Source organism: Salmo trutta, chromosome 34, assembly GCF_901001165.1.
Source record: "Salmo trutta chromosome 34, fSalTru1.1, whole genome shotgun sequence".
Classification (NCBI taxonomy): domain Eukaryota; kingdom Metazoa; phylum Chordata; class Actinopteri; order Salmoniformes; family Salmonidae; genus Salmo; species Salmo trutta.
Genome location: NC_042990.1, coordinates 33,735,651 through 33,763,206, shown reverse-complemented (window position 1 = coordinate 33,763,206; position 27,556 = coordinate 33,735,651). Strand labels below are relative to the sequence as shown.

Sequence of the window (27,556 nt, the reverse complement as noted above, 5' to 3'; positions counted from 1 at the left end):
TGCCTGTATGTTTCACTTCATTCCCCTTATCATTGCCAGCCCATTAGATTGCGAACTGTCAAGTGTTTGTGTCATCATGAAGAAGTCTGTCTAAATCTGCCCTCCTGGCTCTGAAAGTGTACTTGGGCCTGTATTTTAGTGTCTCGGAGTGGGAGTTCTGATCTGGGATCTGTATTGCCTTTTAGATAATAATAACGCAGGTTATTATGGACAGGGAGAACCTGATCCCAGATCAGCACTCCTACTCTGAGACGCTTGGTAAATACAGGCCCTGAGTGCAACACTGTCCCAACTTCTCACTTGATACAAAAGTTTCTTGTAAGTCTCAAGCAGACAAGTAGATATTTGGAATGTCCCGGAAAAACATTGGGAATGGATACTCCACAACATGAACACAATATTATAGCGGACCAAGGTCTGGTCATATTGCCTTTCAACAACTTCAGATATTGAGTCATACATGTATAAATTAAAAGTAGTAACTTGGACAATATGTGATTACACTGTATCTTTACCCTCAGAACTTGTTCTCAACTGGCCTACCTGCTTAAATAAAGGTGAAATAAATAAATAAAAGGACTCACTGGTCCTAAAAATACAGGACTTCAGTGTAATTTGAATTTCCAGAGCCTCGGGTTTACAGTAGTATAAACAGTAACAACAACAAGAAGAATCCACATGTAATAAGCTTCACAAGGGTGTAATTAACAACACACATCTTCAGGAAACATCCATAAGCTTGGTTACCTAGCTACAACATACAAACGATATATTTCAGAAAGGTATAATCTGAATACACTAACAATCATTGAATACAAAATAGACAAACTACGGGAATTTACGAATGAAGACTTTATGAGCACATTGGGGGACATTGTTGTGTGTATATATAAAAACAATCTGGAGATTGTGATTAACGTACTTTCCTGAAGATTTAATGAATGACGACAAGAATATCATTTCTAGGTTGAATGGGCTACATGTGTGATATGCTTACGTTATAGCGATGAAGTATCAATTGATAAGACAACACAATGATTGAGAACGACATATTAGCTAGCCATCTTCAACAGAAAGATAAGTCATAAGGAAAACAACTTGTAGTTTTATGGGAGGAAACGTCAATGTGTAAGCACAGCAGACGCTCCATCACACACTTCGCCTGGAAGTCGCCTACATTATACATCAGGATATAATATAAGAAACATAACCGTACTCACGTTAGCCTATCCAATTCGCGTGTCGGATAATTCACTTTAGTTTACCGGTGTAATTCCTCGTTTATATGTGTTTTAAATCCGTCAAAAACTGAAGTTGCTTATCGGTTGGTGCGCTCTCCTTTCTCTGCCCACCACTCCAGGCTCGCCGCCAGTCCTGTATTTCCCATCCTGAGCCGAGCATTCCAATATGGCTGACACGCTGAAGCACCGTCAGTGCTGTACGGGATCCTTGGGACGTCCTCACCCTAAACCCGAACCTTAACTCGTACCCTTAGCCTAACCTTAATCATAACCCTTATATAACCTTAACCATTTTAAACGTCAACGTCAATGGGGTAGGAACGTCCCAAGGATTTCAGATAGCACAGACCCAGGTTCAACTGGCCCATAGTTGAAGCAACTACACTCCCAACTACACAAACTGTAGCAGCCAATGCCACACACACTCAGACAACATTCATACTGCCAAACCTCAAGTATCTCTTTGAAACATTATTCTACTTCAAACGTTTCGTGTTTCAAGTCAAGGTGATACATTGTGTGGTGGCCAAGCACTAATTGTCACTAATTGTGACATGTGACATCAAAGGCTACAATGTAACGTTCTAAAACTTCAAAAAAGGGTACACCTGAAGTCACCGTGTAGTCTATAATGTGAATTTTTGTTCAGACAATATTTCAAATGACCTACTGCACCGTGAGCTAATAATGTAATAATATCGTACTGTATGATTTTAAACATAGCTGTGTAGGTGACAATAAAACATCTATTGATGTTACTTAATTTTCTTTTTATAGGTCAGTTTTATTTTGTTTATATTTAATTATGTAATTTGTGAGGTTGCGTGTATATGTATACAGTGCATTCGGAAATCTACACACAATACCCTATAATGACAAAGCGAAAACAGGTTTTTAGACATTTTTGCAAGTGTATAAAAAAATACACGTCTGGAGGAAACCTGGCACCGTCCCTACGGTGAAGCATGGTGGTGGCAGCATCATGCTGTGGGGATGTTTTTCAGCGGCAGGGACTGGGAGACTAGTCAGGGTTGAGGGAAATATGAACGGCGCAAAGTACAGAGAGATCCTTGGTGACAACCTGCTCCGGACCTCAGACTGGGGTGAAGATTCACCTTCCAACAGGACAACGACCCTAAGCACACAGCCAAAACACCACAGGAGTGGCTTCGGGACAAGTCTCTGAATGTCCAGCCAGAGCCCGGACTTGAACCCAATTGATCATCTCTGGAGAGACCTGAAAATAGCTGTGCAGTGACGCTCCCCATCCAACCTGACAGAGCTTGAAAGGATCTGCAGAGAATAATGGGAAACTCCTCAAATACAGGTGTGCCAAGCTTGTAGCATTATACCCAAGAAGACTCAAGGCTGTAATCGCTGTCAAAGGTGCTTCAACAAAGTACTGAGTAAAGGGTCTGAATACTTATGTGAATGTAATATTTCTGTTTTTATTTGTAATACATGGTTTTTTTTTATGAACCTGTTTTTGCTTGGTCATTATGGGGTATTGTGTGTGTGTGTGTGTGTGTGTGTGTGTGTGTGTGTGTGTGTGTGTGTGTGTGTGTGTGTGTGTGTGTGTGTGTGTGTGTGTGTGTGTGTGTGTGTGTGTGTGTGTGTGTGTGTGTGTGTGTGTAGATTTATGAGGGGGAAAAAACAATTTAATTAATTCTAGAAAATAAGGTTGTAACGTAACAAAATGTGGGAAAAAAATCAAGTGGTCTGAATACATTCAAAATGCACTGTATATTTGACTGAATGACTAATGTCGTTGTCATACTACTCGTAGCCGTCTACACTCCTTCCATTGGGATCCAAGTCTCTGCACACACTACCAGTATGATGTTCCATCTCTAGTAGTAGGAGTTGCCCGTAAAGTAGCTTAGCCTACAGATCTGGGGTCACATTTCCCCACTCCAACCCTACCATCAGAATATAACATGATCTGTGCATTGGGGCGAACACTATGTGCATGCAGTGGAGTCAAATTACCTGGAGACAATGTATCAACGAAAAGGGCTATAATTTAGTGATTGCATCACCCCTGTACCCCAACACCACAGTACTACCCCATCCAGGAACCACTCCCACCCCACCCTTCCCCCACATCAGAGGGGTGCAAAGCAAGGAGCACCTGTTCACTGGTAACCTGACGCTCCCTCTGATTCTCCTTTCTGGAAATCACAATCTTGGGGTTTTTGTTGTATTGCCACCGTAAAAAGAAAGTGTTTGACTGGTATCTTGTCATTGCAGTAGTAATTCAATGCTTATCGTCAGTCCTAAATGTGGGATGTGGTCCTCTGTAGCTCAGTTGGTAGAGCATGGTGCTTATAACACCAGGATAGTGGGTTTGATTCCTGGGACTACCTATATGTTAAAAATGTATGTCTATAAGTCCCTTTAGATAAATAACATAAACTCAGCAAAAAAAGAAACGTCCTCTCACTGTCAACTGCGTTTATTTTCAGAAAACTTCACGTGTAAATATTTGTATGAACATAACAAGATTCAACAACTGAGACATAAACTGAACAAGTTCCATAGACATGTGACTAACAGAAATAGAATAATGTGTCCCTGAACAAATGGGGGGGGTCAAAATCAAAAGTAACAGTGAGGCCACCAGCTGCACTAAGTACTGCAGTGCATCTCCTCCTCATAGACTGCACCAGATTTGCCAGTTCTTGCTGTGAGATGTTACCCCACTCTTCCACCAAGGCACCTGCAAGTTTACTGGCATTTCTGGGGGGAATGGCCCTAGCCCTCACCCTCCGATCCAACAGGTCCCAGATGCGCTTAATGGGATTGAGATCCGGGCTCTTCACTGGCCATGGCCAAACACTGACATTCCTGACTTGCAGGAAATCATGCACAGAACGAGCAGTATGGCTGGTGGCATTGTCATGCTGGAGGGTCATATCAGGATGAGCCTGCAGGAAGGGTACCACATGAGGGAGGAGGATGTCTTCCCTTTAACGCACAGCGTTGAGATTGCCTGCAATGACAACAAGCTCAGTCCAATGACGCTTTGACACACCGCCTAAGACCATGATGGACTCTCCACCTCCAAATCGATCCCATTCCAGAGTACAGGCCACGGTGTAACACTCATTCCTTCGACGATAAACACGAATCCGACCATCACCCCTGGTGAGACAAACCGCAACTCGTCAGTGAAGAGCACTTTTTGCCAGTCCTGTCTGGCCCAGCGACGGTGGGTTTGTGCCCATAGGCAACGTTGTTGCCAGTGATGTCTGGTGAGGACCTGCCTTACAACAGGCCTAGAAGCCCTCAGTCCAGCTTCTCTCAGCCTTTTGCAGACAGTCTGAGCACTGATGGAGGGATTGTGCGTTCCTGGTGTAACTAAGGCAGTTGTTGTTGCCATCCTGTACCTGTCCCGTAGTTGTGATGTTCGGATGTACCGATCCTGTGCAGGTGTTGTTACATGTGGTCTGCCACTGAAAGGACGATCAGCTGTCCGTCCTGTCTCCCTGTAGCGCTGTCTTAGGCGTCTCACAGTACGGACATTGCAATTTATTGCCCTGGTCACATCTGCAGTCCTCATGCCTCCTTGCAGTATGCCTAAGGCACGTTCACGCAGATGAGCAGGGACCCTGGGCATCTTTCTTTTGGTGTTTTTCAGAGTCAGTAGAAAGGCCTCTTTTGTGTCCTACGTTTTCATAACTGTGACCTTAATTGCCTACCGTCTGTAAGCTGTTAGTGTCTTAACGACCGTTCCACAGGTGCATGTTCATCAATTGTTCATGGTTCATTGAACAAGCATGGGAAACAGTGTTTGAACCCTTTACAATGAAGATCTGTGAAGTTATTAAGATTTTTATGAATTATCTTTGAAAGACAGGGTCCTGAAAAAGGGACGTTTCTTTTTTTGCTGAGTTTGTTATTATGCATTATGTGCTCTAACTGTGGTATCTATTCAATATAGGGAAACATAATGTCACCACAGCCCACACCATATCGTGTGTAATACAGTATTTCTGATGGTGGGGACTCTTGATAAAGAGAGACTCAATGCAAGTTCAATACAACTACCGATACCCACCGTTGCCTGAACTATGCACAGATCAAAGTTAGCGTAATACAACTACTGGTATCCACCGTTTCCTGAACTACGCAGAGACATTTACCTCAGTCATTTATTTTGCCCATCAAATTGATTTAATAGATGGTCTATACACTGCATATGGTAGTAGAGTTCTATCCATATGAAACACACACAATAAAAAAACCCTCTCAGTTCAACTGCCACATACATCTCTCTCTGATTCTTTCCATAAGTAGCCTCTAGCAAATGGTTGTTCACTCAGCAGCGCTCAGTTCTGGCTCATAAGAGGCAGATTCCAATTTGTCATGGACAATCACCAACCCACACAATGTTAGTTCTAAAAGTCTGGACAACCTGAAAACAGAGTATCCCTTGGAATAGGGAATCATCCAATCCTCATGGTTAACAGGAAACAGGAAAATGACAGAGACCCAGGTCAGGGTGATGGTGCCACATGGCCTTCTTTCATAACTTTGCTTGATTGGTAATGTACCGTTTCTGTGGTATCCAGTTTCCCTGGGTATAATAAAATCTGTCATTTTCATCTTCAAGATTTATTGGCTATTTACTGTAAATACAAATAGTGATAAAAAAAATGCCCCCACTTTTAGCCAATACGGAGAAACCCTACAGGAACATCAACCAGAACACAGTCCCAAATGGCATCCTATTTCCTGTAGCTCATTACTTTTGACAAGGGCCCAGGGCCTGGTTTCCCAATAGCATCTTAAGGCTAAGTTCAATTTAGAACCATAGGATGCTATGGTTCTTTTGGGAAACTGGGCCCTGGACTAAATTAGTGCACTTTTAACATTATAGGTTGCAATTTTGGACGCACAAGTGTATTCAGTAAACACATAAGTGCCTACATCTTCATGTTTATACAGTATCTTTTGTTTACACATCTGCCCACAAACATACATGAATTCTTCTGGGAAGTAAAATCTGCCTGTGATGGGAGGAGCCTTCCTGTTCTATGTGTGTGTTGGACTAAACTAATCTTATTGCTGTCACTTTATCTGTGGATAGAAATGCATGATTCAACAGTGCCCTGTGTAATCTAGTCCTGGTATTTTCGGCGTCATCAGTCTTCCACATCCCTGGATTCAATTACTACAACTCAAAGTAACTTGTAGTTATGAGTAAAAGAGATGGCATTTGAAACCCATTGGGTAAATTCCAATCCGGCTAAATCTGAGGAAACCACATCGTAAAAGAATAATCTGCAGCTGAATTAAAAATGTGGTCTGTGATTATGTTTCTGTGCTGCATTGTATAAGCACCGAGAGGAGAGGGATTTATATTCGTACAGCTGGGGACAGTTGGAGAATTATAATTGGAACACTGGCATTTGGATGATGATTTCGATGATTTTGACATCTGCTGGTGTGATTGAGAGGATTCTCAGATTATGAAGAGACGGGCTTCCCTGTAGCCACCGTAATGGGATTTAATACAGATCTGACTGTACTGCATGAAGGCAGACAAATTATTATATCTGATTGAATATGGGCCAAGTGGGTTAAAATGTTATAATTCCCAAGATTATACAAAAACACCTGGCCTTAGCATCACAGTCAAATCGCTATATAGAAATAATGATAAAAGTCCTTGGTTTCAGTCAGTACAATACAAAGAAGTCAAATCTCATGACGTGGGTTTACAGAGGACAGCTTTGGGATGTCAATTTAAAGCTAAGATGTTATACTGCCCCCTGGTGACAAAAGCATATACAGAATACACATGAAACTTCTATTTATGGTGAATATTTCACTTTTTCATTGAAATGTTTGGAAAATAGTTTGTCATGTTACATGCAGAGCCAAATAAAGTCTTCATTCATACATTTTTAATAATACATTTTTAATAACACCAGTAAACAATACAAAAATGTATTATTGTGTATTAAAACATACAAAAAGGTATATTTACAACAACAACAAAAAACCATATAGATTAAATATAAAATATTCATATGGTTAGGAATCACTTATCATGCATCTCTACTGTAGTTCCAATATAAAAAGTTAAGGCTCCTCCTTAGATGTTAATATTAAAATAAGCAGTTAACACTGCTGAACATAAACAAAGAGGTATTTAACTATAGGTTGGACAAATTACTTTAGTTCTAATGAGCAGCAATACAAAAACCCGATGCAATCATGGGGAAGACCCCTTATTTTGTCTTTGGGTCAGTCATCCATCCACAGGCAGTCTAAAATCACGACAAGTACATTTCCCAACTGTTCACAATAACCTGGGTTATTAGAGCACCACGTAGCGAAACCTTTTTCAACAGAAAACGAAAAAGAGTGTTTTTTATTGGCCCATGTAGCCGCTCTCTGTTTCAGTCCATTTTCTACCGTTTGGTTCCTAATGAACACGACCCTGTTCTGAACCCAAGGCACCAGGGGGCAGTATTGAATTTCCACTCCAGTTACTCCACTTTCCAGATGGCTATCTTCCCATCCTCGCGGGCCGCGCCACTCAGCACATAGCGGTCCTCTGCGGAGCACAGTGCCTGGACACAGTCTGTGTGAGCTACCAGCTCCTTCTCCACAGTGTGTCGCTGGGTATCCACTACGTAGATCTTCCCTCTGGACTTCCCCGAGCTCCGGCTGCCAACCCAGATCTGACAGGACAGGGTAAAAGATGTGCTTTAATGACCAATAAGAGACATCTCTGTTTTTAATAAGACATGTTAAATTGACAATGGGCAGTATGTCAGAATGCATTGTGCTATGAATGATCTATTATGCATAACATTTTAAAAAGCTGAAAAGCGGGAAGGGGAACCAAGGCTGATTTGGACCAATGAATACTTTCACATAATAGAATACCTAAATACAGTGCGAACTGTAATTAGTGTATCTAGTAGTCCAGTAGAGTACTCAAGCCCTTTAATGGAAACTACAATAAGAGTACTCAAGCCCTTTAATGGAATCTACAGTAGAGTACTCAAACAATGCCCTTTAATGGAAACTACAATAGAGTACTCAAGGAATGCTCTTTAATGGAAACTACAGTAGAGTACTCAAGGAATGCTCTTTAATGGAAACTACAATAGAGTACTCAAGGAATGCTCTTTAATGGAAACTACAATAGAGTACTCAAGGAATGCTCTTTAATGGAAACTACAGTAGAGTACTCAAGGAATGCTCTTTAATGGAAACTACAATAGAGTACTCAAGGAATGCTCTTTAATGGAAACTACAGTAGAGTACTCAAGGAATGCCCTTTAATGGAAACTACAATAGAGTACTCAAACAATGCCCTTTAATGGAAACTACAATAGAGTACTCAAACAATGCTCTTTAATGGAAACTACAATAGAGTACTCAAGGAATGCTCTTTAATGGAAACTACAATAGAGTACTCAAGGAATGCTCTTTAATGGAAACTACAGTAGAGTACTCAAGGAATGCTCTTTAATGGAAACTACAATAGAGTACTCAAGGAATGCTCTTTAATGGAAACTACAGTAGAGTACTCAAGGAATGCTCTTTAATGGAAACTACAGTAGAGTACTCAAGGAATGCTCTTTAATGGAAACTACAGTAGAGTACTCAAGCAATGTGCTTTAAAGGAAATGACAGTAGAGTAGAATCAAAGCATTCTAATTATCGGTCAACAATGCAGTCTGCAGATAATCTCACCTGGTTTTTGACCTTGATGAGGCAGGTGACACCTGCACAGTCGGGCAACTGGATCCTCTGGAAGGGCTTGGTGAGCTCCGCGAGGTGCCACACACACAGCTCCCCTACGTCTATACAGGCCGTCCACAGCTGCTCCTTCTGAAACACATAGCACACAACACCAGTCCTTCATCACCCTCATACCATGTCAAAGTAGCACAGACCTCACTGATCACAGTAGGCTATATGTTAAATATGACATACTATGTATACAATACATGCAGGGATGAAACATGACACTGGCCAGCCGGGCTAGCAGGCCACGATTTCCACTAGCCCGGGTAACATTCTGGTCCAAAGTCAGTGCCTTTCAAAAACAACATTTCATCCAGCCTGGTAGGTTCTGAAAAGTACTAGCCTCAGCTTGTTTCATTTCTATATTTCTACAGACACATAAACCACGAGTCACCTCCTGGTAGAGCAGGAAGCTGCTAAAGGCAGTGGGGGAGCCACAGAGCTGTTCAGGAAGGGAGATCTTGCGATTCAACGTTCCGTTTTTCCACACCTCCATAATGCAGTCTCTGGCACCTGAATGACGTAGGAGGAATAACAACCACAATTATAACAATCAATCTATCATATACAGTATTATAAACTGGGTAATTCAAGCCCTGAAAGCTGATTGGCTGACAGCCATGGTATATCAGTGGTATACCACGGGTATGACAAAGCATTTATTTTCACTGCTCCAATAACATTGGTAACCAGTTTATAATAGCAATAAGGCACCTCGGGGATTTGTGGTATATGGCCAATATACCACGGCTAAGGGCTGTGTCCAGGTCCCCTGCGTTGTGTCGTGCCTCAGAACAGCCCTTAGCCGTGGTATATTGGTCATATACCACACCTCCTCGGGCCTTATTGCTTAAGTCTAGTATAGCCAGAAGTAATTTTCATCATTTTAAGTACACTATTTTTATGTGTACTTACAGCACCATAGGGTTCCACTGCAGAGCTGAATGGACTGGAGGCGGTCACAGGAGAGCCTGAACTGTTTCCTCACCTGCAGTGTGGACACGTCCCACGCCATCACTGTACCTTCCGCACTGCAGGAGTATACCACCTTGGGGCTGCAACAGGGAATACATACACAGGTAAAGACTAATGTTAGTGATACCACAGAGAAGAATCAGCAGGGCTATGTTCAGGATGGCACACAGGAGTGTTTCTTATACAAATTCAGATTGTTGCTCCGTGTTTCAGTCCATTTTCTTCCATTTGGTGCCTAATGAACACAGCCCAGGTATAAATAAAGGATGTCATCCATTGTACTTAGAGCTGGGACTGCTCATTGATGCCTTTATCATAGGCTCCTAAAAAGAAGGCTCTCTCAATGGCTGTGATGCCAGTAGTAGCTGTATGTTTGATGCATGTCATTGTCACACCTCACCCGTATTTCTCGCTGCGCTCCCCTATGGCCAACCCTGTGACCTCACTGCGGTGGTCCGTCAGCTGCTTGTTACAGGACATGCTGCGGGTGCTGATTATGTAAATGACGGAATCCTGAGAGCCAATCCACACCTGCTGCCGGTCCACTCCCAGCATGCAGTTCTGAAGAAAACAACATAAAATAACATTGGGAAGATATAAACCATTATGATGTATAACCCATGTAGCTTGCAATGCCAGGGTTGTGGGTTCGATTCCCACGTGGGACCAGTATGAAAATGTATGTACTCACTACTGTAAGTCGCTCTGGATAAGAGTGTCTGGTAAAATAGAAATATGTAAAAAACCAGACAGGCTTTTTTTAAGCCATGGAAGCAAGCTTGATTACCACTGGCTTTTCTCAGATTTGTTCCAATTAGCAAGTGAATACAAGACTTGGAAGTGTGGTAACATAAGTCTTCAATTTCAGACACCACCAGGGGGCAGCAGAATCCCTTGAGTTATTTTAATTGACACAAACACTAAATATAGTTCAAATGGGTCAAAGCAGAAAGATGACTAACTCCGGTCAGTGAATAACTACTGCTTCGTCATACTTCTAGAATTGTCCTTCTCCCGTTGAATTTTCCTTTTCTTTTAAAATAGCTGGTCTCATCCCTGTTCCACGTCCACAGCCTTACCACTCGTGAAGAGCCTACTTGAACTTGGCTTTGTTGCATGGACCAGCTGGCTGCATCAAACACCACCACCTTCCCGTCGCTCAGGGCACACCACAGTTTGGGGTTCCCGTCACCCTCGGTGTCGAACGATACGCCCAGCTGGCCTGAGAATGTAAACAAACATTTTGATGAAGGCTGGAATGCCTGAATTCACATTTTCTATGTTTTTATTTCTATTGTCCCACAAGCAGAATCTCTATCTCATACTGAACAAATCAATTAGATCCAACTCAAATACAGTAAGGACGTCATGGTTTGACTAGATAGTAACTATACAGTTACGTAAGCAACACCCTGATGAAGACTGTGAAGCTGAAAGGCATAGATTATTCTTTATAATAAATATCTATTTATAATACATCTTCTAGTTTGTTATGAGCAAAGCTGAATATATCTCACACACACACAGAAAAAGAGTAAACATTCAGTTAACATCGCTCTCTCTCACACACACACACAGAAGAAATGTAAACATTGACAGTTACACACAATGCCACGCATATTTAACTTCTGTCAGATATCATTCATGATCTAGTAAGACATCAAACCATATTTTCAAATAGAATCACAAACTGCTCTATTTCCTCTGATGGCGTAACAATTCTTTAAAAAAAATCATAATAGGAAAAATAAAATCAAAAAAGATGTGTCACATCCTGTGTCACATCCTCCCTTTCATGGGGAGGAGTGATGAACAGAACGGAAAGGAGGAAGGAATATGGACACTGTCCAACGGCACATATTAGTGACCTACATTTAGACCCTGAGAGCAAGGACTTCAATGGTGCTCTGTGCTGAAGCAGCACTGTTACTAATGCCTAGACGGTCATCTCCACGTCCCATACCGTGGCCACTACCATGCCACCTTCTAATTGGATACAGATCAGCGGGAATTGGAACAATCAGCGGGATAGGCCTAGAAAAACACACCACTGTCTGTGAGAGGACCAGGGGAAGGAGGAGGACCACTGTGTGCAAGAGGACCAGGGGAAGGAGGAGGACCACTGTGTGTGAGAGGACCAGGGGAAGGAGGAGGACCACTGTGTGCAAGAGGACCAGGGGAAGGAGGAGGACCACTGTGTGTGAGAGGACCAGGGGAAGGAGGAGGACCACTGTGTGTGAGAGGACCAGGGGAAGGAGGAGGACCACTGTGTGCAAGAGGACCAGGGGAAGGAGGAGGACCACTGTGTGTGAGAGGACCAGGGGAAGGAGGAGGGATATTGTGTTGGTTCCCTGACGTCACTAGGTTAAGAGGCTCCTTTTAGTTTAGGTGCTGGGAGGATCCTTGCAGACTGGGGTCTGTTTCTTATCTGCCCTAGTCAAAACAACATGTTGTGAGACGTTCTATTGAGCCTGAGAAAAAAAGAATGCTGATTCAAACGATTGATGTTTGAAACATACGTTTCAGATGTAAAATTGATACAGAAGTCAGACTAAAACACATCTCATTGTGTAATACAAGTCTGTGTAATATAATATAAACGTTTGTGGTTTGAGTAGGAAGAACAATTTCAGTGATTCTATTGTGACTACTGTATGACTACTATCAGTAATCAGTAATAAGGATGAAACTGAGGAACACAACAGGAAGTGGTTGGTGGGGATGCGTTGGGAAAAATCTGTGCCTTATTATTTGTTTAAGAGACAGTAAAAAAATCTCGGGAACCAAAACCGCCTCTGGCCAAGCCTCCTCCTGTAACGCCACACTGACACCATCACTGTCCTAGCAGCAGCAGAATGCAGCAGTAGAATGCAGCAGTAGAATGCAGCAGTAGAATGCAGCAGTAGAATGCAGCACTGTGACAGACCTGGGTTCAAATACTACTTGAAATCATTTAAAATGCTTTAGCTGTGCTTGATTGAGCTTGACTGTTCCAATGGAACCAGTAGAAAAGTCCCAAAAGTTCAAACCCCACCCACCTGACACTTCAGGCAGATGAAAGCAAACGCACAAAGTATTTGAAATATTTCAAATAGTATTTGAACCCAGGTCTGGAATGTGACATATGTTACTCGGACACAGGCAACATGAGTCTTGTGTGTTGTTGTCACGCAATACCTTGACTACAGAACACATATTTGAGGTGTACTACCATGACAGTCATGATCTGAGGAGCAGTGTCTGAAGGTATGTGGGATGTCCTAGACTGGGGAGAGTGAACATTTTAGTGGGGTTGAATAGGAAATACCAGCAGCACCTACTTGATCTACCAAGAATACTGCAGGGTGTTTATAGTACTGGGAAATCATACTACAGATATGTAGCGCTACCAGTTTGTTGAACAGGAACCTGAATGGTGTCTGATGTCAGCTCTAGTTTGACGCTCCACGTCATGACGCTCACCTTCCTTTGAGGCTGACAGTGAGCCTTAATGGTTTACCTGGGGTGTAGAGCAGAACATCCACCGCCTGGGGGCTAGTCAGGTCCAGAGACGGGTTGATCTTGTGTTTCAGGGTCTCTGACGTGGTTTTGGGCACCATCATTGGCACTGCTCAGGATGGACAGACAAGTCAGATGTCAAACTTTGAATTGAACATCTCCTGAGAAGCACAATTATGTCATGAACATGCACTTTCTGCTAATAATTTCAATAACATACTGCATAGATTTTTGGTATGTTCATTTTTTTTTTTTTTTTTTACCAAGTTTCTTTTAGTCATGCTAAAAGATTAACTTTGGCATACCTTCCAGTTTCATTCTGTCAAAGTGTGCTAACTTGGTTGCAGCAAAAATGGCCTTTTGTGACTGCAGACAGCCAACCACTGCATCCATCAACAGGGCATTGGTCAGAGCCTGCTGCATATACTGGGGGTCCTGAGAGTGAGTGAGTGAGTGAGTCAGACAGACAGACAAAGAGAGACAGAGACAAAAAAAGACAGAGAGAGAAAGAGAGACAAAGCGAGAGAGACAGACGAGACCGAGAGAGAGACAAAGAGAGTGACAGAGTTTTTATAAAAGTATTAAAAAAAAATTAAATTAAAAAAAAAAAAAAAAAATCATAATTACATTCAACTTATTTCATCAACAAAAAATGTTTCCCCTCCTCCACAAAACATACCGCTCCTTCATAAGCCCACTTCTCCTCAAACAGCCGAGAAGAACTCAAGAATTCAAAATCCACTTTGACTAATCCTTTAAAACCACATCTTACATTCTGCACATATCCTGTGTTTCCTACTCAGAAAAATTGACATCTTAGCTTGTTCCAAAATAACATTTAACAGTTGACATTTTCTTTTCTGTTGCTTACTGTATTGAAACCCCCAAATAAAAACAGTGTTATTGAAAATCTCCCCTACCGCTGTAAACATAGAGTCTAGTATTTCAAAGAGAGGTTTTATCCTCTCACACTCCATAAAACAGTTAAAAATGGTTTCTCTTACATTACAAAAGGGACAGCCATCTCCAACATCTGAATTAATGGCAGATACAAAAGCATTAACTGCAATGATGCCATGCAACACCCTCCATTGCATATCACCAGTACCCTTTTGTACCGGTGGCTTGTACTGTGCTCTCCATGCTGGCTTTACCTTGTCATCAAGGTCCAGTTTCACCCTTCAAGGAGTGTCTTTTCTATTTTTCAATGTATCTTAATTTAAAACCTTGACACACCCCCTATATAACTCCGTCCCATTCACCTCATCCAAACCTCTCAAATACACTAATAAAGCCTTTCTGTCTGACTGGGATACTCGGTGTAATCCTGGAAATGGGGTGTCTTCATCTTGTGCCTTTCTGTAGTAACTCTTGAGCATAATCCACTCCTCTGCTGACAGAGCCTTCCTGCAACTTTCCAGCGTTTGTCCGACAATCCTTTCCGACCTCCCCCCCAAATGTTCAGCCCCCCGTCCTCCATCCATTAATGTGGGCCCAGCCATCTCCATTAACTTCATCAGGGTGACGATTTTGCCCTTCAGCAGCGTCTTGAAGAAATGTGGAACAGCTTCAGTTGTACAATCCAGTCTTGCCCCAAACACCAGAGGTTCCTCCAGCAGCCAATGCACTGACTCAGCCTTAGTGCGTCTGGACACCTTTATTATACTCCAAACCCTAAGAAGGCCTCTGTAAAATGGAGGTACTCCATCCCTAGAAATCTGACTACTATCTACCAAAAATAAAGCCTTCTTTAAACCTAATCCCCCTACCTGCTGTAATACAAGACCTGCCACCCCTCTCCAAACCACATTTTCCGGTCCATAAAGCAACCTTTGAATAAACTGGAACCAAAAAGCAGCAGCCCTACTAGCAACATGTACAAGACCTTGTCCCCCCTCCTCTTCTGACAAATACAAAACACTTAGTGGAACCCATTAAAATGTATCCCCCAACCACATTAACAACCACCGCCATCTCATCCTCTATGCCACCATTTCAACTCCCCCATTCCAATTTTTGGTACACTCCAAGATACTTGAAACCTCTCTTACACCCTTCCAGCCCCCCTGGCAAAGCCATGATCCCTCCAGACCATTTCCCAATCTGTAAAGCACAACTTTTTTCCCAATTTACCTTTGCAGAGGTTATTCACTTAAACCTATTTTTTTTAATTTCACCTTTATTTAACCAGGTAGGCTAGTTGAGAACAAGTTCTCATTTAGAACTGCGACCAGGCCAAGATAAAGCAAAGCAGTGCAACAAAAAAACAACGGAGTTACACATAGGATAAACAAACTCAATAGAAAAATATATATACAGTGTGTGCAAATGGCGTGAGGAGGTAAGGCAATAATTAGGCCGTAGTAGCGAAGTAATTACAATTTAGCAAATTAACACTGGAGTGATAGATGTGCAGATGATGATGTGCAAGTAGAAATACTGGTGTGCAAAAGAGCAAAAAAAGTAAATAAAAACAATATGGTGATGAGGTAGGTAGTTGGATGGGCTATTTACAGATGGGTTGTGTATAGCTGCAGCGATCGGTGAGCTGCTCTAACAGCTGATGCTTAAAGTTAGCGAGGGAGATACAAGTCTACAACTTCAGCGATTTTTGAAATTCGTTCCAGTCATTGGCAGCAGAGAACTGTAAGGAAAGGCGGCCAAAGTAGGTGTTGGCTTTGGGGATGACCAGTGAGGTATACCTGCTGGAGCGGGTGCTACGGGTGGGTGTTGTTATGGTGACCAGTGACACGAGATAAGGCGGAGCTTTACCTAGCAAAGACTTATAGATGACCTGGAGCCAGTGGGTCTGGCAACGAATATGTAGTGAGGGCCAGCCAACGAGAGCATACAGGTCGCAGTGGTGGGTGGTATATGGGGCTTGGGTGACAAAACAGATGGCACTGTGATAGACTGCATCCACTTTGCTGAGTAGAGTGTTGGAGGCTATTTTGTAAATGACATCGCCGAAGTCGAGAATCGGTAGGATAGTCAGTTTTACGAGGGTATGTTTGGCAGCGTAAGTGAAGGAGGCTTTGTTGCAAAATAGGAAGCCGATTCTAGATTTAATTTTGGATTGGAGATGCTTAATATGAGTCTGGAAGGAGAGTTTACAGTCTAGCCAGACACCTAGGTGTTTGTAGTTGTCCACATATTGTTGTAGTTGTCCACATAAGTCAGAACCGTCCAGAGTAGTGATGCTAGCCGGGCGGGCAGGTGCAGGCAGCGATCGGTTGAAGAGCATGCATTTAGTTTTACTAGCATTTAAGAGCAGTTGGAGGCCACGGAAGGAGTGTTGTATGGCATTGAAGCTCGTTTGGAGGTTTGTTAACACAGTGTCCAAAGAAGGGCCAGATGTATACAGAATGGTGTCGTCTGCGTAGAGGTGGATCAAGGAATCACCCGCAGCAAGAGCGATATTGATATAAACAAAGAAAAGAGTCGGCCCGAGAATTGAACCCAGTGGTACCCCCATAGAGACTACCAGAGGTCCGGACAACAGGCCCTCCGATTTGACACACTGAACTCTATCTGAGAAGTAGTTGGTGAACCAGGAGAGGCAGTCATTTGAGTCTGCCGATAAGAATTGATTGACAGAGTCGAAAGCCTTGGCTAGGTCAATGAAGGCGGCTGCACAGTACTGTCTTTTATTGATGGCAGTTATGAACTATTAGACTCAAACTATCCACATCCGCTTGACTTTTCACCAAAATAACTTCATCAGCATATGCTGAGAGACCAATAGGAGGAATATCCTCTGAAAGGAACACCCCTTCAATGAGACTTCTATTTATTCGTGGCTCTATAACGGTGGCATACAACATTCCAGACAATAAACACCCCTGCCTAATTCCTCTACACACTAAAACGAGCACTCAAGCCACCGCTAACTTTCAATACACTTTCAATGTCACCACATATCACCCTGATAATGGCAATGAAACCAAAAGCCTCCAAAGTGCGCCATAGGTATTGATGTTCAACTCGGTCAAATGCCTTTTCCTGATCAATTGAAATTAGATCAGCATCCAACCCAAAAGCCCTAGAGACGTCCAAAAAGTCCCGAATCAGGGAAATGTTATCCCCTATCTGCCTGCCGGGAACACAGTAGGACTGGTCCGTGTGTATGATTTGCCCCATCACCTCCCTCAGCCTGTTGGACAAACTCTTGGACAGGATCTTATAATCAGTGCACATTAAGGCCACCCGCCTCCAGTTCTTTGGCAGTAGGGTGAGGACAGCCCTTCTGCAGCTTATCGGTAGTAACCCTCCGGTCAAACTATCGTTAACTACTTCTAGCCAATCCTCTTCCAACATAGCCCAAACATACTTTAAAAAGTCAACAGGAAGCCCATCAATGCCCGGTGCCCTTCCATTTTCCATGCCTTTTAATGCAGTGTATAGCTCCTGCAAAGACAATGATTGCTCTAGTTCAACCTGAGCTTCTGCAGCCACCTGTGGGAGCCCATCAAGTAACTGCTATGTCACCTCTTTGTACTCACACTTGTAGAACTCAGCATAGAACTCTACTGCCCTCTTTCTAATTTCACTTGGGCTAGTGAAATTAGAAAGAGGGCAGGAGCTCCCTGTCCAACAGCTGATTTGAGACAATGAATAATTATTCTTTGTCCATTCTTTTTCTCTAAACCAAAGAAAGATTTGGATGAGGCATCCATTTCAGAGATTCCCTGGAACTTACTTCTCACCAACGCCCCCTGTGCTCTGATACCTAGCAGGTCTGCCAACGCCCCCTGTGCTCTGATACCCAGCAGGTCTTCCAATGCCCCCTGTGCTCTGATACCCAGCAGGTCTGCCTGTGCTCTGATACCCAGCAGGTCTGCCAACGCCCCCTGTGCTCTGATACCCAGCAGGTCTGCCAACGCCCCCTGTGCTCTGATACCCAGCAGGTCTGCCTGTGCTCTGATACCCAGCAGGTCTGCCAACGCCCCCTGTGCTCTGATACCCAGCAGGTCTGCCAACGCCCCCTGTGCTCTGATACCCAGCAGGTCTACCAACGCCCCCTGTGCTCTGAACCCCAGCAGGTCTGCCAACGCCCCCTGTGCTCTGATACCCAGCAGGTCTTCCAATGCCCCCTGTGCTCTGATACCCAGCAGGTCTGCCTGTGCTCTGATACCCAGCAGGTCTGCCAACGCCCCCTGTGCTCTGATACCCAGCAGGTCTGCCAACGCCCCCTGTGCTCTGATACCCAGCAGGTCTGCCAACGCCCCCTGTGCTCTGAACCCCAGCAGGTCTTCCAATGCCCCCTGTGCTCTGATACCCAGCAGGTCTGCCTGTGCTCTGATACCCAGCAGGTCTGCCAACGCCCCCTGTGCTCTGATACCCAGCAGGTCTGCCAACGCGGCTTTTTTCAGTGCCTGAATATGGCCTTGATCTCCTGTGGTCTCAACTAACGTCAGGAGTTCCATTATTTCAGACTCTGGGGCGTTCATTGATCTGGTGATATCTCTGGTGACATTCATCGTGTATTGATTACAGGTTGTTGAATCTGGATTTTCCCTATATCCCACCAGTGTTGAAGAGATACACAATTGTCCTTTTCAGACCTCCACCTCTCCCAGAAAAAACGAAAACATTTCCTGAAGTGAGCATCACTCAAAGTTATATTAAAATGCCAGTATGCACTTGTGGGGTTTGCAGTGTTAATGTCCCCGACCTCTGTTACTAAACAATGATCAGAAAATCCCACTGGGGTTATCACACTGGATTTACAGACCTGAAATCGATGCTCAAAACAATAAAACCCATCTAACCTGACCAGAGAGATGGTGTTCTCTCACATTAGACCATGTGTTCTGTCTCCTACCTCCATGTTGGCTCCAAACATCACACAGTGTTACAATAAAACCTATCTAACCTGGTCAGAGAGGTGGTGTTCTCTCAACATTAGACCATGTGTACTGTCTCGTGCCTCCATTTTGACTCCGCCAACTATCACATAGTTCATGTGTTACAATAAGGTGTTTTTAAAAAGTCATTGAGGCTCTATGAGGGTCTTTGTGATTTCTATCTAAATCACTGACTGTAGTTAAAATCCCCAGCAAGAAATAAATAATCCTCAGCATTACATTTCTCAATGGTATTTGATAATGTCTCTAAAAAACATACCCTCTCAACTGCCACTACTGGGGCATATACATTTATTAAACACATAGTGAAGTTTTCATATCTCTCTGTAACTTTTAATAACCTCCCCTCCACTACCTCTTCAACCTCATATGACAAAGGCAAAAAACCTTTTGAGAACAGGATGGTCACACCCCCACTTTTTTAGTTTTTATGACTTCACACCCCTGTCCCCCCCACTCCTGTTGCCACATAACTTCATTTTCCATACTACTGTGCGTTTCCTGTAGAACACTTGTCACTTCCCTTTATTAACTATGTTTTCCCTGTCTCTCACCCCATTTACGTTTAAAGAAGAAATCTTCAAACTGCCCATGGCTGGAAAAAAAGTACAGAGTAAGAAACAAACACATCTCTTTACAGGAAGAGACAGAAAACACATCTCTTTACAGGAAGAGACAGAAAACACAATCTCTTTACAGGAAGAGACAGAAAACACATCTCTTTACAGGAAGAGACAGAAAACACATCTCTTTACAGGAAGAGACAGAAAACACAATCTCTTTACAGGAAGAGACAGAAAACACAATCTCTTTACAGGAAGAGACAGAAAACACATCTCTTTACAGGAAGAGACAGAAAACACATCTCTTTACAGAGTTAAGACTGCGACTGACCTCTTTCATTTCCTTTAGAATATACCTCACTTGTCACTCTCGTGACCACTCTTCAGTCTAGCAATTTCTGGGCTTGTCAAACCTCCACCCATTATTTTTCACATCAGAAACTTTGCTGATTAAAACAAAAAGTAACTTCCAGGAAAAAAAAATACGTACATTATAATCCTGCATATATTTCTTCCCTTTTGTCAAATTCAGAAACTGACGTACTTTTTCAATCCCATACCTCCCCAATTCTCTCACTATTTTGTTGTGACGCATCAGAGGCATCCCTCTCACTATCATCCCCAGAAGACAACTCCATCTCTACAACCTGTTTATCCTCAACTGATTTATCCATCTCCACCTTCCTCTTAGAATTAGAAACTTCATCACCCCTTAAATTCTTCCTCCTACTCCTCGGTACTTTGAAAACAGCTGCTTTATTTTCCATTGTTTCCCTCTCCTCTTGAACTCCCATTTCATTCTCCAGCGCCCCCTTAGCGATCTCCATCGCAGTCTTACCTACTGCCCCACTGCCCTCTTTTCCCTGCTCTACCACAACTTCCCCCGTAGCCACATTGCTCTCCTTTCCTATTTCTCCCACCACATCTATAGGTCATCTATAAGTCTTTGCTAGGTAAAGCTCCGCCTTATCTCAGCTCACTGGTCACCATAGCAACACCCACGCATTCCAGAAAGTATATTTCACTCGTCATCCCCAAAGCACAACGCCCCCTTTGGCCGCCTTTCATTCCAGTTCTCTGCTGCCAATGACTGGAACAAATTGCAAAAATCACTGAAGTTGGAGACTTATATCTCCGTCACTAACTTCAAGCATCGGCTGTCAGAGCAGCTTACCAATTGCTGCAGCTGTACCCAGCCCATCTGTAAATAACCCATCCAACCAACTACCTACCTCATCCCCATATTTGTTTTCCTACTCTTTTGCACACCAGTATCTCTACTTGCACATCCTCATCTGCACATATATCACTCCAGTGTTAATTGCTAAATTGTAATTACTTCGCCACTATGGCCTATTTATTGCCTTACCTCCTTACTTCATTTGCACACACTGTATACAGATTTTCTATTGTGTTATTAACTGTACGTTTGTTTATCCCATGTGTAACTCTGTGTTGTTGTTTTTGTCGCACTGCTTTGCTTTATCTTGGCCAGGTCGCAGTTGTAAATGAGAACTTGTTCTCAACTGGCCTACCGGTTAAATATATATATTTTTTTAATCCGCCGACCTTCTCCTTCCTCCTTCCTCCTGAACCCTTAGCCTGTGCATCCCTTCTCAGTGGTGCTTTAGCAGCTCTAGCGCTGGTGCAGCTACCAGGCTCTGCACGCTCATTCTCTGGACAATTGAGCACCAAATGTCCCTCTTTTCCACATCCAAAGCATTTCATTGATTGAGTAGAAGCGTAAAACACATAATCAAACCCATCAATCTTGAAACTGAACTATAAATTCAGTTGGTCAGTATCCTTCTTTAAAATCATGTGAACTCGTCTCCTATGAGATATGACATGTTTCAGCAAAGGTGATTTGCATCCAAAAATAACCTTTTTTTTATTGTAGATACAAGTTGACCATGGCAAGATAACTCTCGCTCCAAAGCTTCATCTCTAGCAAAAGGTGACACGTTAGAAAGTATAACTTTGTTCTCCGGATTCATAAGAGGAAATACCGACGTCTGTCTCCTGCAACACAACACCACTCTCAACTATCGTATTCAGCTTTTCAACAGAATCTAAGAACATCACTACAGCGCTATTCATCCTTGAGGCTGACTTTATGCCATCATACCCAATGATAGCGCTCACTGCTAAACTACATTCTTCCACCGAACAACCTGTCGCAGCAGGAATCTTTATCCCATGCCGCCGACCAAGTTCTTCAAACTCTACACCTCCACGAGTGGCCATTACAACCTGCCCCTCCCACTGGTTGCGCCCTCGAGAGGAACAACCTCAAAGATCCCACCACCCCTATACGTGCTTAGTGATAGTGAGACAAACCCTTAAAGCAACGCAACTAATCTATATATTTAATAGAGGTCGACCGATTAAAATCGGCATGGCTGATTAATTGGGGCCGATTTCAAGTTTTCATAAATCGGTAACCGGCATTTTTGGACGCCGATTATGGCCGATTACATTGCACTCCACAAGGAGACTGTGTGGCAGGCTGACCACCTGTTACGCGAGTGCAGCGAGGAGCCAATATACATTTCTAGCTAGCATTAAACTTATCTTATAAAAAACAATCCATCTTAACATAATCACTAGTTAACTACACATGGTTGATGATATTACTAGTTTAACTAGCTTGTCATGCGTTGCAAATAATCAATGCGGTGCCTGTTAATTTATAATCGAATCCATGTAACAACTGTTCAGTACACAGAATCACAATCCTCTGCCTTATAGAGGGCAGAGTAGAAATCCACGGCATGTTGGCACATTTCACTGTCATCCATGGTCACCTTCCCACCAGGGAGACGAAGGCAGACCATCTGTTTGTGTTGTAATGTCCACTGTCCTAGTGGTTTAAAAAAAAAGCGCTTTGAGCATCCATATCATTGAGGGTAGCAAAGCGAGACCTAATCAAGACACCCTTCACTCTTTCATGTAAAAACGACCTCAGTTCATGTCTCTTGTCCTGTAAATTCATGGTTATTCTGAGTGAGCAACTTCAATTCAATAGATTTGATGTCCTGTTCAAGGGCCCTGATAGTCTCTTTAACTTCAATACAAGACAGAGCATTATACTGTTGACAAAATAATCGTATTTGGGCCTTCCCAACCTCCCACCATTGTCTCAAGGACTCAAAATCCCCTTTTGTAACCCTCCATTTTTCCCAAAACAACAAAAACCTTTCAAAAAACATGACATCATGTAACAATTTTACATTAAAATACCAATAAGGTGGTGACCTACGTGGACAGGACACGTGAATATCAACAGACACATTATGGTGATCACAGAAACCCACAGGAGTAATGTCACACCTTCCAACCCTACTACAGTAGAGATCAGATACATACAACCTGTCTAACCTTCCAACCCTACTACAGTAGAGATCAGATACATACCACCTGTCTAACCTTCCAACCCTACTACAGTAGAGATCAGATACATACAACCTGTCTAACCTTCCAACCCTACTACAGTAGTGATCAGATACATACCACCTGTCTAACCTTCCAACCCTACTACAGTAGAGATCAGATAAATACAACCTGTCTAACCTTCCAACCCTTCAGTAGAGATCAGATACATACAACCTGTCTAACCTTCCAACCCTACTACAGTAGAGATCAGATACATACCACCTGTCTAACCTTCCAACCCTACTACAGTAGTGATCAGATACATACAACCTGTCTAACCTTCCAACCCTACTACAGTAGAGATCAGATACATACAACCTGTCTAACCTTCCAACCCTACTACAGTAGAGATCAGATACATACAACCTGTCTAACCTTCCAACCCTACTACAGTAGAGATCAGATACATACAAAGTCTAACCTTGCTGCACTGACACAACCTTCATTAACTTTTAACCATGTGTACTGCCTAACTTTTGCATTTTTTACTCTCCACACATCAGAAAGCTCAAACTCAGTTAGTAGACCAGACAGACAAGTGGCTGACCGCAGGTGAGGTTCTTCAGCAGTGTGATCAACAGTAAAATCCACTGTACAGTTCCAGTCCCCCCCTAAAACCATACACCCCTCTTGGTCACACTGTCTTCAGGTTTCCTTTATTTTATCAAATACTGCAATAAGCTCTGTACCCTCATTAGGAGAAAAAACATAACATCCGCCTTGACCAATAAAACCCGTCCCTTGACAATCTCTGTTGTAGATACCAGTCACCCAATAGCCTGAGGAAAACAAAACGGCCACCTCAGCACTGAAATTAGTACCATGACTGAGTATATGCTGCCCCTCCCACCACATACCCCAGTCAACCTCATCACTATGTCTCCTGAAGAAGTCAACATCATTAGCCTCATCACTATGTGTCTCCTGAAGAAGTCAACCTCATTAGCCTCATCACTATGTCTCCTAAAGAAGTCAACCTCAGTAGCCTCATCACTATGTGTCTCCTGAAGAAGTCAACATCATTAGCCTCATCACTATGTGTCTCCTGAAGAAGTCAACCTCATTAGCCTCATCACTATGTCTCCTAAAGAAGTCAACCTCAGTAGCCTCATCACTATGTGTCTCCTGAAGAAGTCAACCTCAGTAGCCTCATCACTATGTGTCTCCTGAAGAAGTCAACCTCATTAGCCTCATCACTATGTGTCTCCTGTAGAAAAACCTTTTCTGTTTTATTACTTCTAATACCCAAGCCCTCTTATTCCTGCCCCTTCAGCCAGTAATATTGAGAGAACCTAGTAGAGCCTTTCTACCTCCTTATAGAAAAGAGAAAGGAAAAGCAGAAGAAACCACAGAAACCAGAGAAAAAAAACACCCTGAGGCATGATCATCACTGTTTTCATTTCCTCTGAACCACATTTCCCACTACCTTTTGCTGCAGTGACAGCAGTAACACATTTCCTCTGAACCACGTTTCCCACTACCTTTTGCTGCAGTGACAGCAGTAACACATTTTCTCTGAACCACATTTCCCACTACCTTTTGCTGCAGTGACAGCAGTAACACATTTCCTCTGAACCACGTTTCCCACTACCTTTTGCTGCAGTGACAGCAGTAACACATTTCCTCTGAACCACGTTTCCCACTACCTTTTGCTGCAGTGACAGCAGTAACACATTTCCTCTGAACCACGTTTCCCACTACCTTTTGCTGCAGTGACAGCAGTAACACATTTCCTCAAGTGAAAACGCTTCTTCACACTCAACTGGTCTAACCCCACCGTCTTATGTAACACCACAGCTGACCTCACAAATTTATCAACATTAAAAAAAAAATCTGCCAATTTGACAGATTTCCCAGAAGTCTGATCCAGGAACCCATTGACCTCCTCTAGACTGTATATTGAGTCGTCACCAGCTGCTATCTTATCAATACAGATGTCCATATCCTTCTCCTGATCCTCCTCAACTGAGGCCACAGACCCCTGACTCCCCTCAGCCACATCCCTCTCAACACTCCCCACTTGTACCACATCACTTGTAGTGGGCATCTCCTCCACTACCTGGGAGACTAGCTCCACATGAACCCCCTCCTGTACCCCATCACTCGTACTGGGCATCTCCTCACCAGTCTGAGGAAATGGCTCCCCAGATCTGTCCTTACCTTCTACAACAATATTTTTCTGCTGCATATCAGACGCTATGTTCCCCTCTGGTACAAGTTGGAACTCCGTACCCTCAACGCAGACAACTTGTTCCTCATCAACAGGTGCTTGTGACTGCTCTACCACTGTCGGCCCACCTCTCCCTACATCAGTGGGCCCAGGCGTTACGAGGACGACCTCTCCCTACATCAGTGGGCCCAGGCGTTACGAGGATGACCTCTCCCTACATCAGTGGGCCCAGGAGTTACGAGGACGACCTCTCCCTACATCAGTGGGCCCAGGAGTTACGAGGACGACCTCTCCCTACCCTCCGCCTTCTCCCTTTTCAGGCAAGCATGTCACTTATGGCCAACATCCCCACACTCAAAACACCACTGACTACCCGTACTAGCACAAGCCATATACAGTCTGTTGTCATACTTGACTTTAAACGATACCTCCAAAGTCTGTTTTTGGACTCACCGGAGCAAACACCTGTCGCCGAAAAGACATAACCTGTTTCAAAGCTCTCCTTCCTCCCAAAGTGTTCATTTGTTCACTTCTATTCACTCATTTGAAAGGAAATGACTGGTAGAATAAAAATTGTAGAAACTCCCACTAGCCCATGTCTCCACCAATCCAATGCTTAGATTTGGGGGAAAAATATTATATTATTGGGACACACCCAGAGACAGGGATTAACATAAAGTTTAAAGTCATATTTTGACATCCTACCTTGTGGTCGTCGGCCATCTTCCGTCCGGCCCACATCTCCTTAACCATGAGGTGCCAGAGGTCAACCTCTGACTTCAGGTTGACCTCAAACGTCTCTTTCCTCAGGGTGGTCTTGATCTTCAGAGAGGGGATCCTCAGCAGCAGGAAGGGAGCTGAGGAGATCTTCACCTCCTGAGGTACAACAGCCAACTGGTTATCCACAATTCACTACCTTTTATTTTAGTAGGGAGAAGGACTCCTTTTCAAGGGAGCCCTGCATCTCAACAACTTACACAACCACTAGGCAGGTCCCAGGTGACTTTGTGCTGTATAGCTAACTGCTACGGTTGTAAAGACCACTGATCTGGGACCAGGCTTATTTTGGTCACCTAACACCAACTTTGACTCATTCATATTTCTAATAGAATACTTGGTAACACTTTGTATAACAGCACATAAAGCCGTGTGAGTGTATCTATAGTGTCTCATGATGCGCCCACAGTGCATTGTAACACTAGCTATAAGCATAACATTAATAGTTATGATAACGGTACATGGCTTACACTGTGTTAGGGACTAGATCCCGTCATTTACATTAGCTGTATAATAAAGCATAGATTACCCATCTAGAAGCACATCAAACATTACTTTGTTTGTCTATTTTATAGCTTAATGTTTTCACATTGTAATCTCTATCAAAAAAAGTCTAGTATCATGAATGATATATGGTATATCACAGAAAGTGTAGTAGGAACGTAGGAGCGGAAGGTCGTAACTCACCTCAATGTCTCTGAACTTGGTGACCTCCACGTACCCGGGTCGTCCTACGGTCAGCAGGAACAGCCGTCTCTGGGTCATGGCGATCTTTCCCACGCCGTGGCTGGTCTTGACCGAAGAGGACAGTTTGAAGACACACTCGTTAGCCTCCAGGTGCTCCAGGACTGAGGCCGGCAGGGCCACTTCCTGGGCCTCGGCCTCCGTCTCCTTCCAGAAGGTGTAGAACACCCGGAAGAGCTCTGGATCCACCTGTTTTTGCTGGCCTGCAGGGGGCGATGGAGGGACAGTTTATTACTGTATTTCACAATGATTTCATAACGTTGTCTCTGGCGGGATTCTAGGTTTTCCACTCAAAACAAAAGGCAATAGGTGTGCAAGCATGGAACAGAGAAGCTAGCAGGGTTGGGGAAGGAGTTACAGGAACAATATTACACAGCCTTGTTTTGGTTGGCTGGTGGAGCAAGTCCATGGTGCGTGGGTTCACTGGGGCAAGAGACTAAACACACACTCCACGTGCACAGTATGACTCCTACTAAACACACTCCACGTGCACAGTATGACTCCTACTAAACA

At 43.4% G+C, this 27,556-nt stretch overlaps 2 protein-coding genes across 3 annotated transcripts in view; both read right to left on the bottom strand.

Annotated features, from left to right (window-relative positions):
- LOC115174064 (focal adhesion kinase 1-like) overlaps positions 1 to 1,395 on the bottom strand; it is a 230,923-nt gene extending 229,528 nt beyond the window's left edge. The window contains exon 1 of the mRNA XM_029732721.1: positions 1,221 to 1,395. The gene's annotated coding sequence lies outside the window, so the exon portion shown is untranslated. The remainder of the gene's footprint in view (positions 1 to 1,220) is intronic.
- A 5,668-nt stretch (positions 1,396 to 7,063) lies between these two features.
- The window catches only part of LOC115174063 (DENN domain-containing protein 3), a 35,123-nt gene continuing 14,630 nt past the window's right edge, over positions 7,064 to 27,556 (bottom strand). For both annotated transcript variants that reach the window (XM_029732706.1, XM_029732707.1), the window contains 10 exons: positions 26,987 to 27,246; positions 26,228 to 26,398; positions 13,793 to 13,922; positions 13,489 to 13,596; positions 11,069 to 11,211; positions 10,390 to 10,550; positions 9,930 to 10,069; positions 9,409 to 9,527; positions 8,961 to 9,098; positions 7,064 to 7,936 (listed from right to left, as the gene is read on the bottom strand). In XM_029732706.1, the coding sequence (XP_029588566.1) occupies positions 7,742 to 7,936; positions 8,961 to 9,098; positions 9,409 to 9,527; positions 9,930 to 10,069; positions 10,390 to 10,550; positions 11,069 to 11,211; positions 13,489 to 13,596; positions 13,793 to 13,922; positions 26,228 to 26,398; positions 26,987 to 27,246 (1,565 nt within the window). In that variant the 3' untranslated portion in view covers positions 7,064 to 7,741. The remainder of the gene's footprint in view (positions 7,937 to 8,960; positions 9,099 to 9,408; positions 9,528 to 9,929; positions 10,070 to 10,389; positions 10,551 to 11,068; positions 11,212 to 13,488; positions 13,597 to 13,792; positions 13,923 to 26,227; positions 26,399 to 26,986; positions 27,247 to 27,556) is intronic.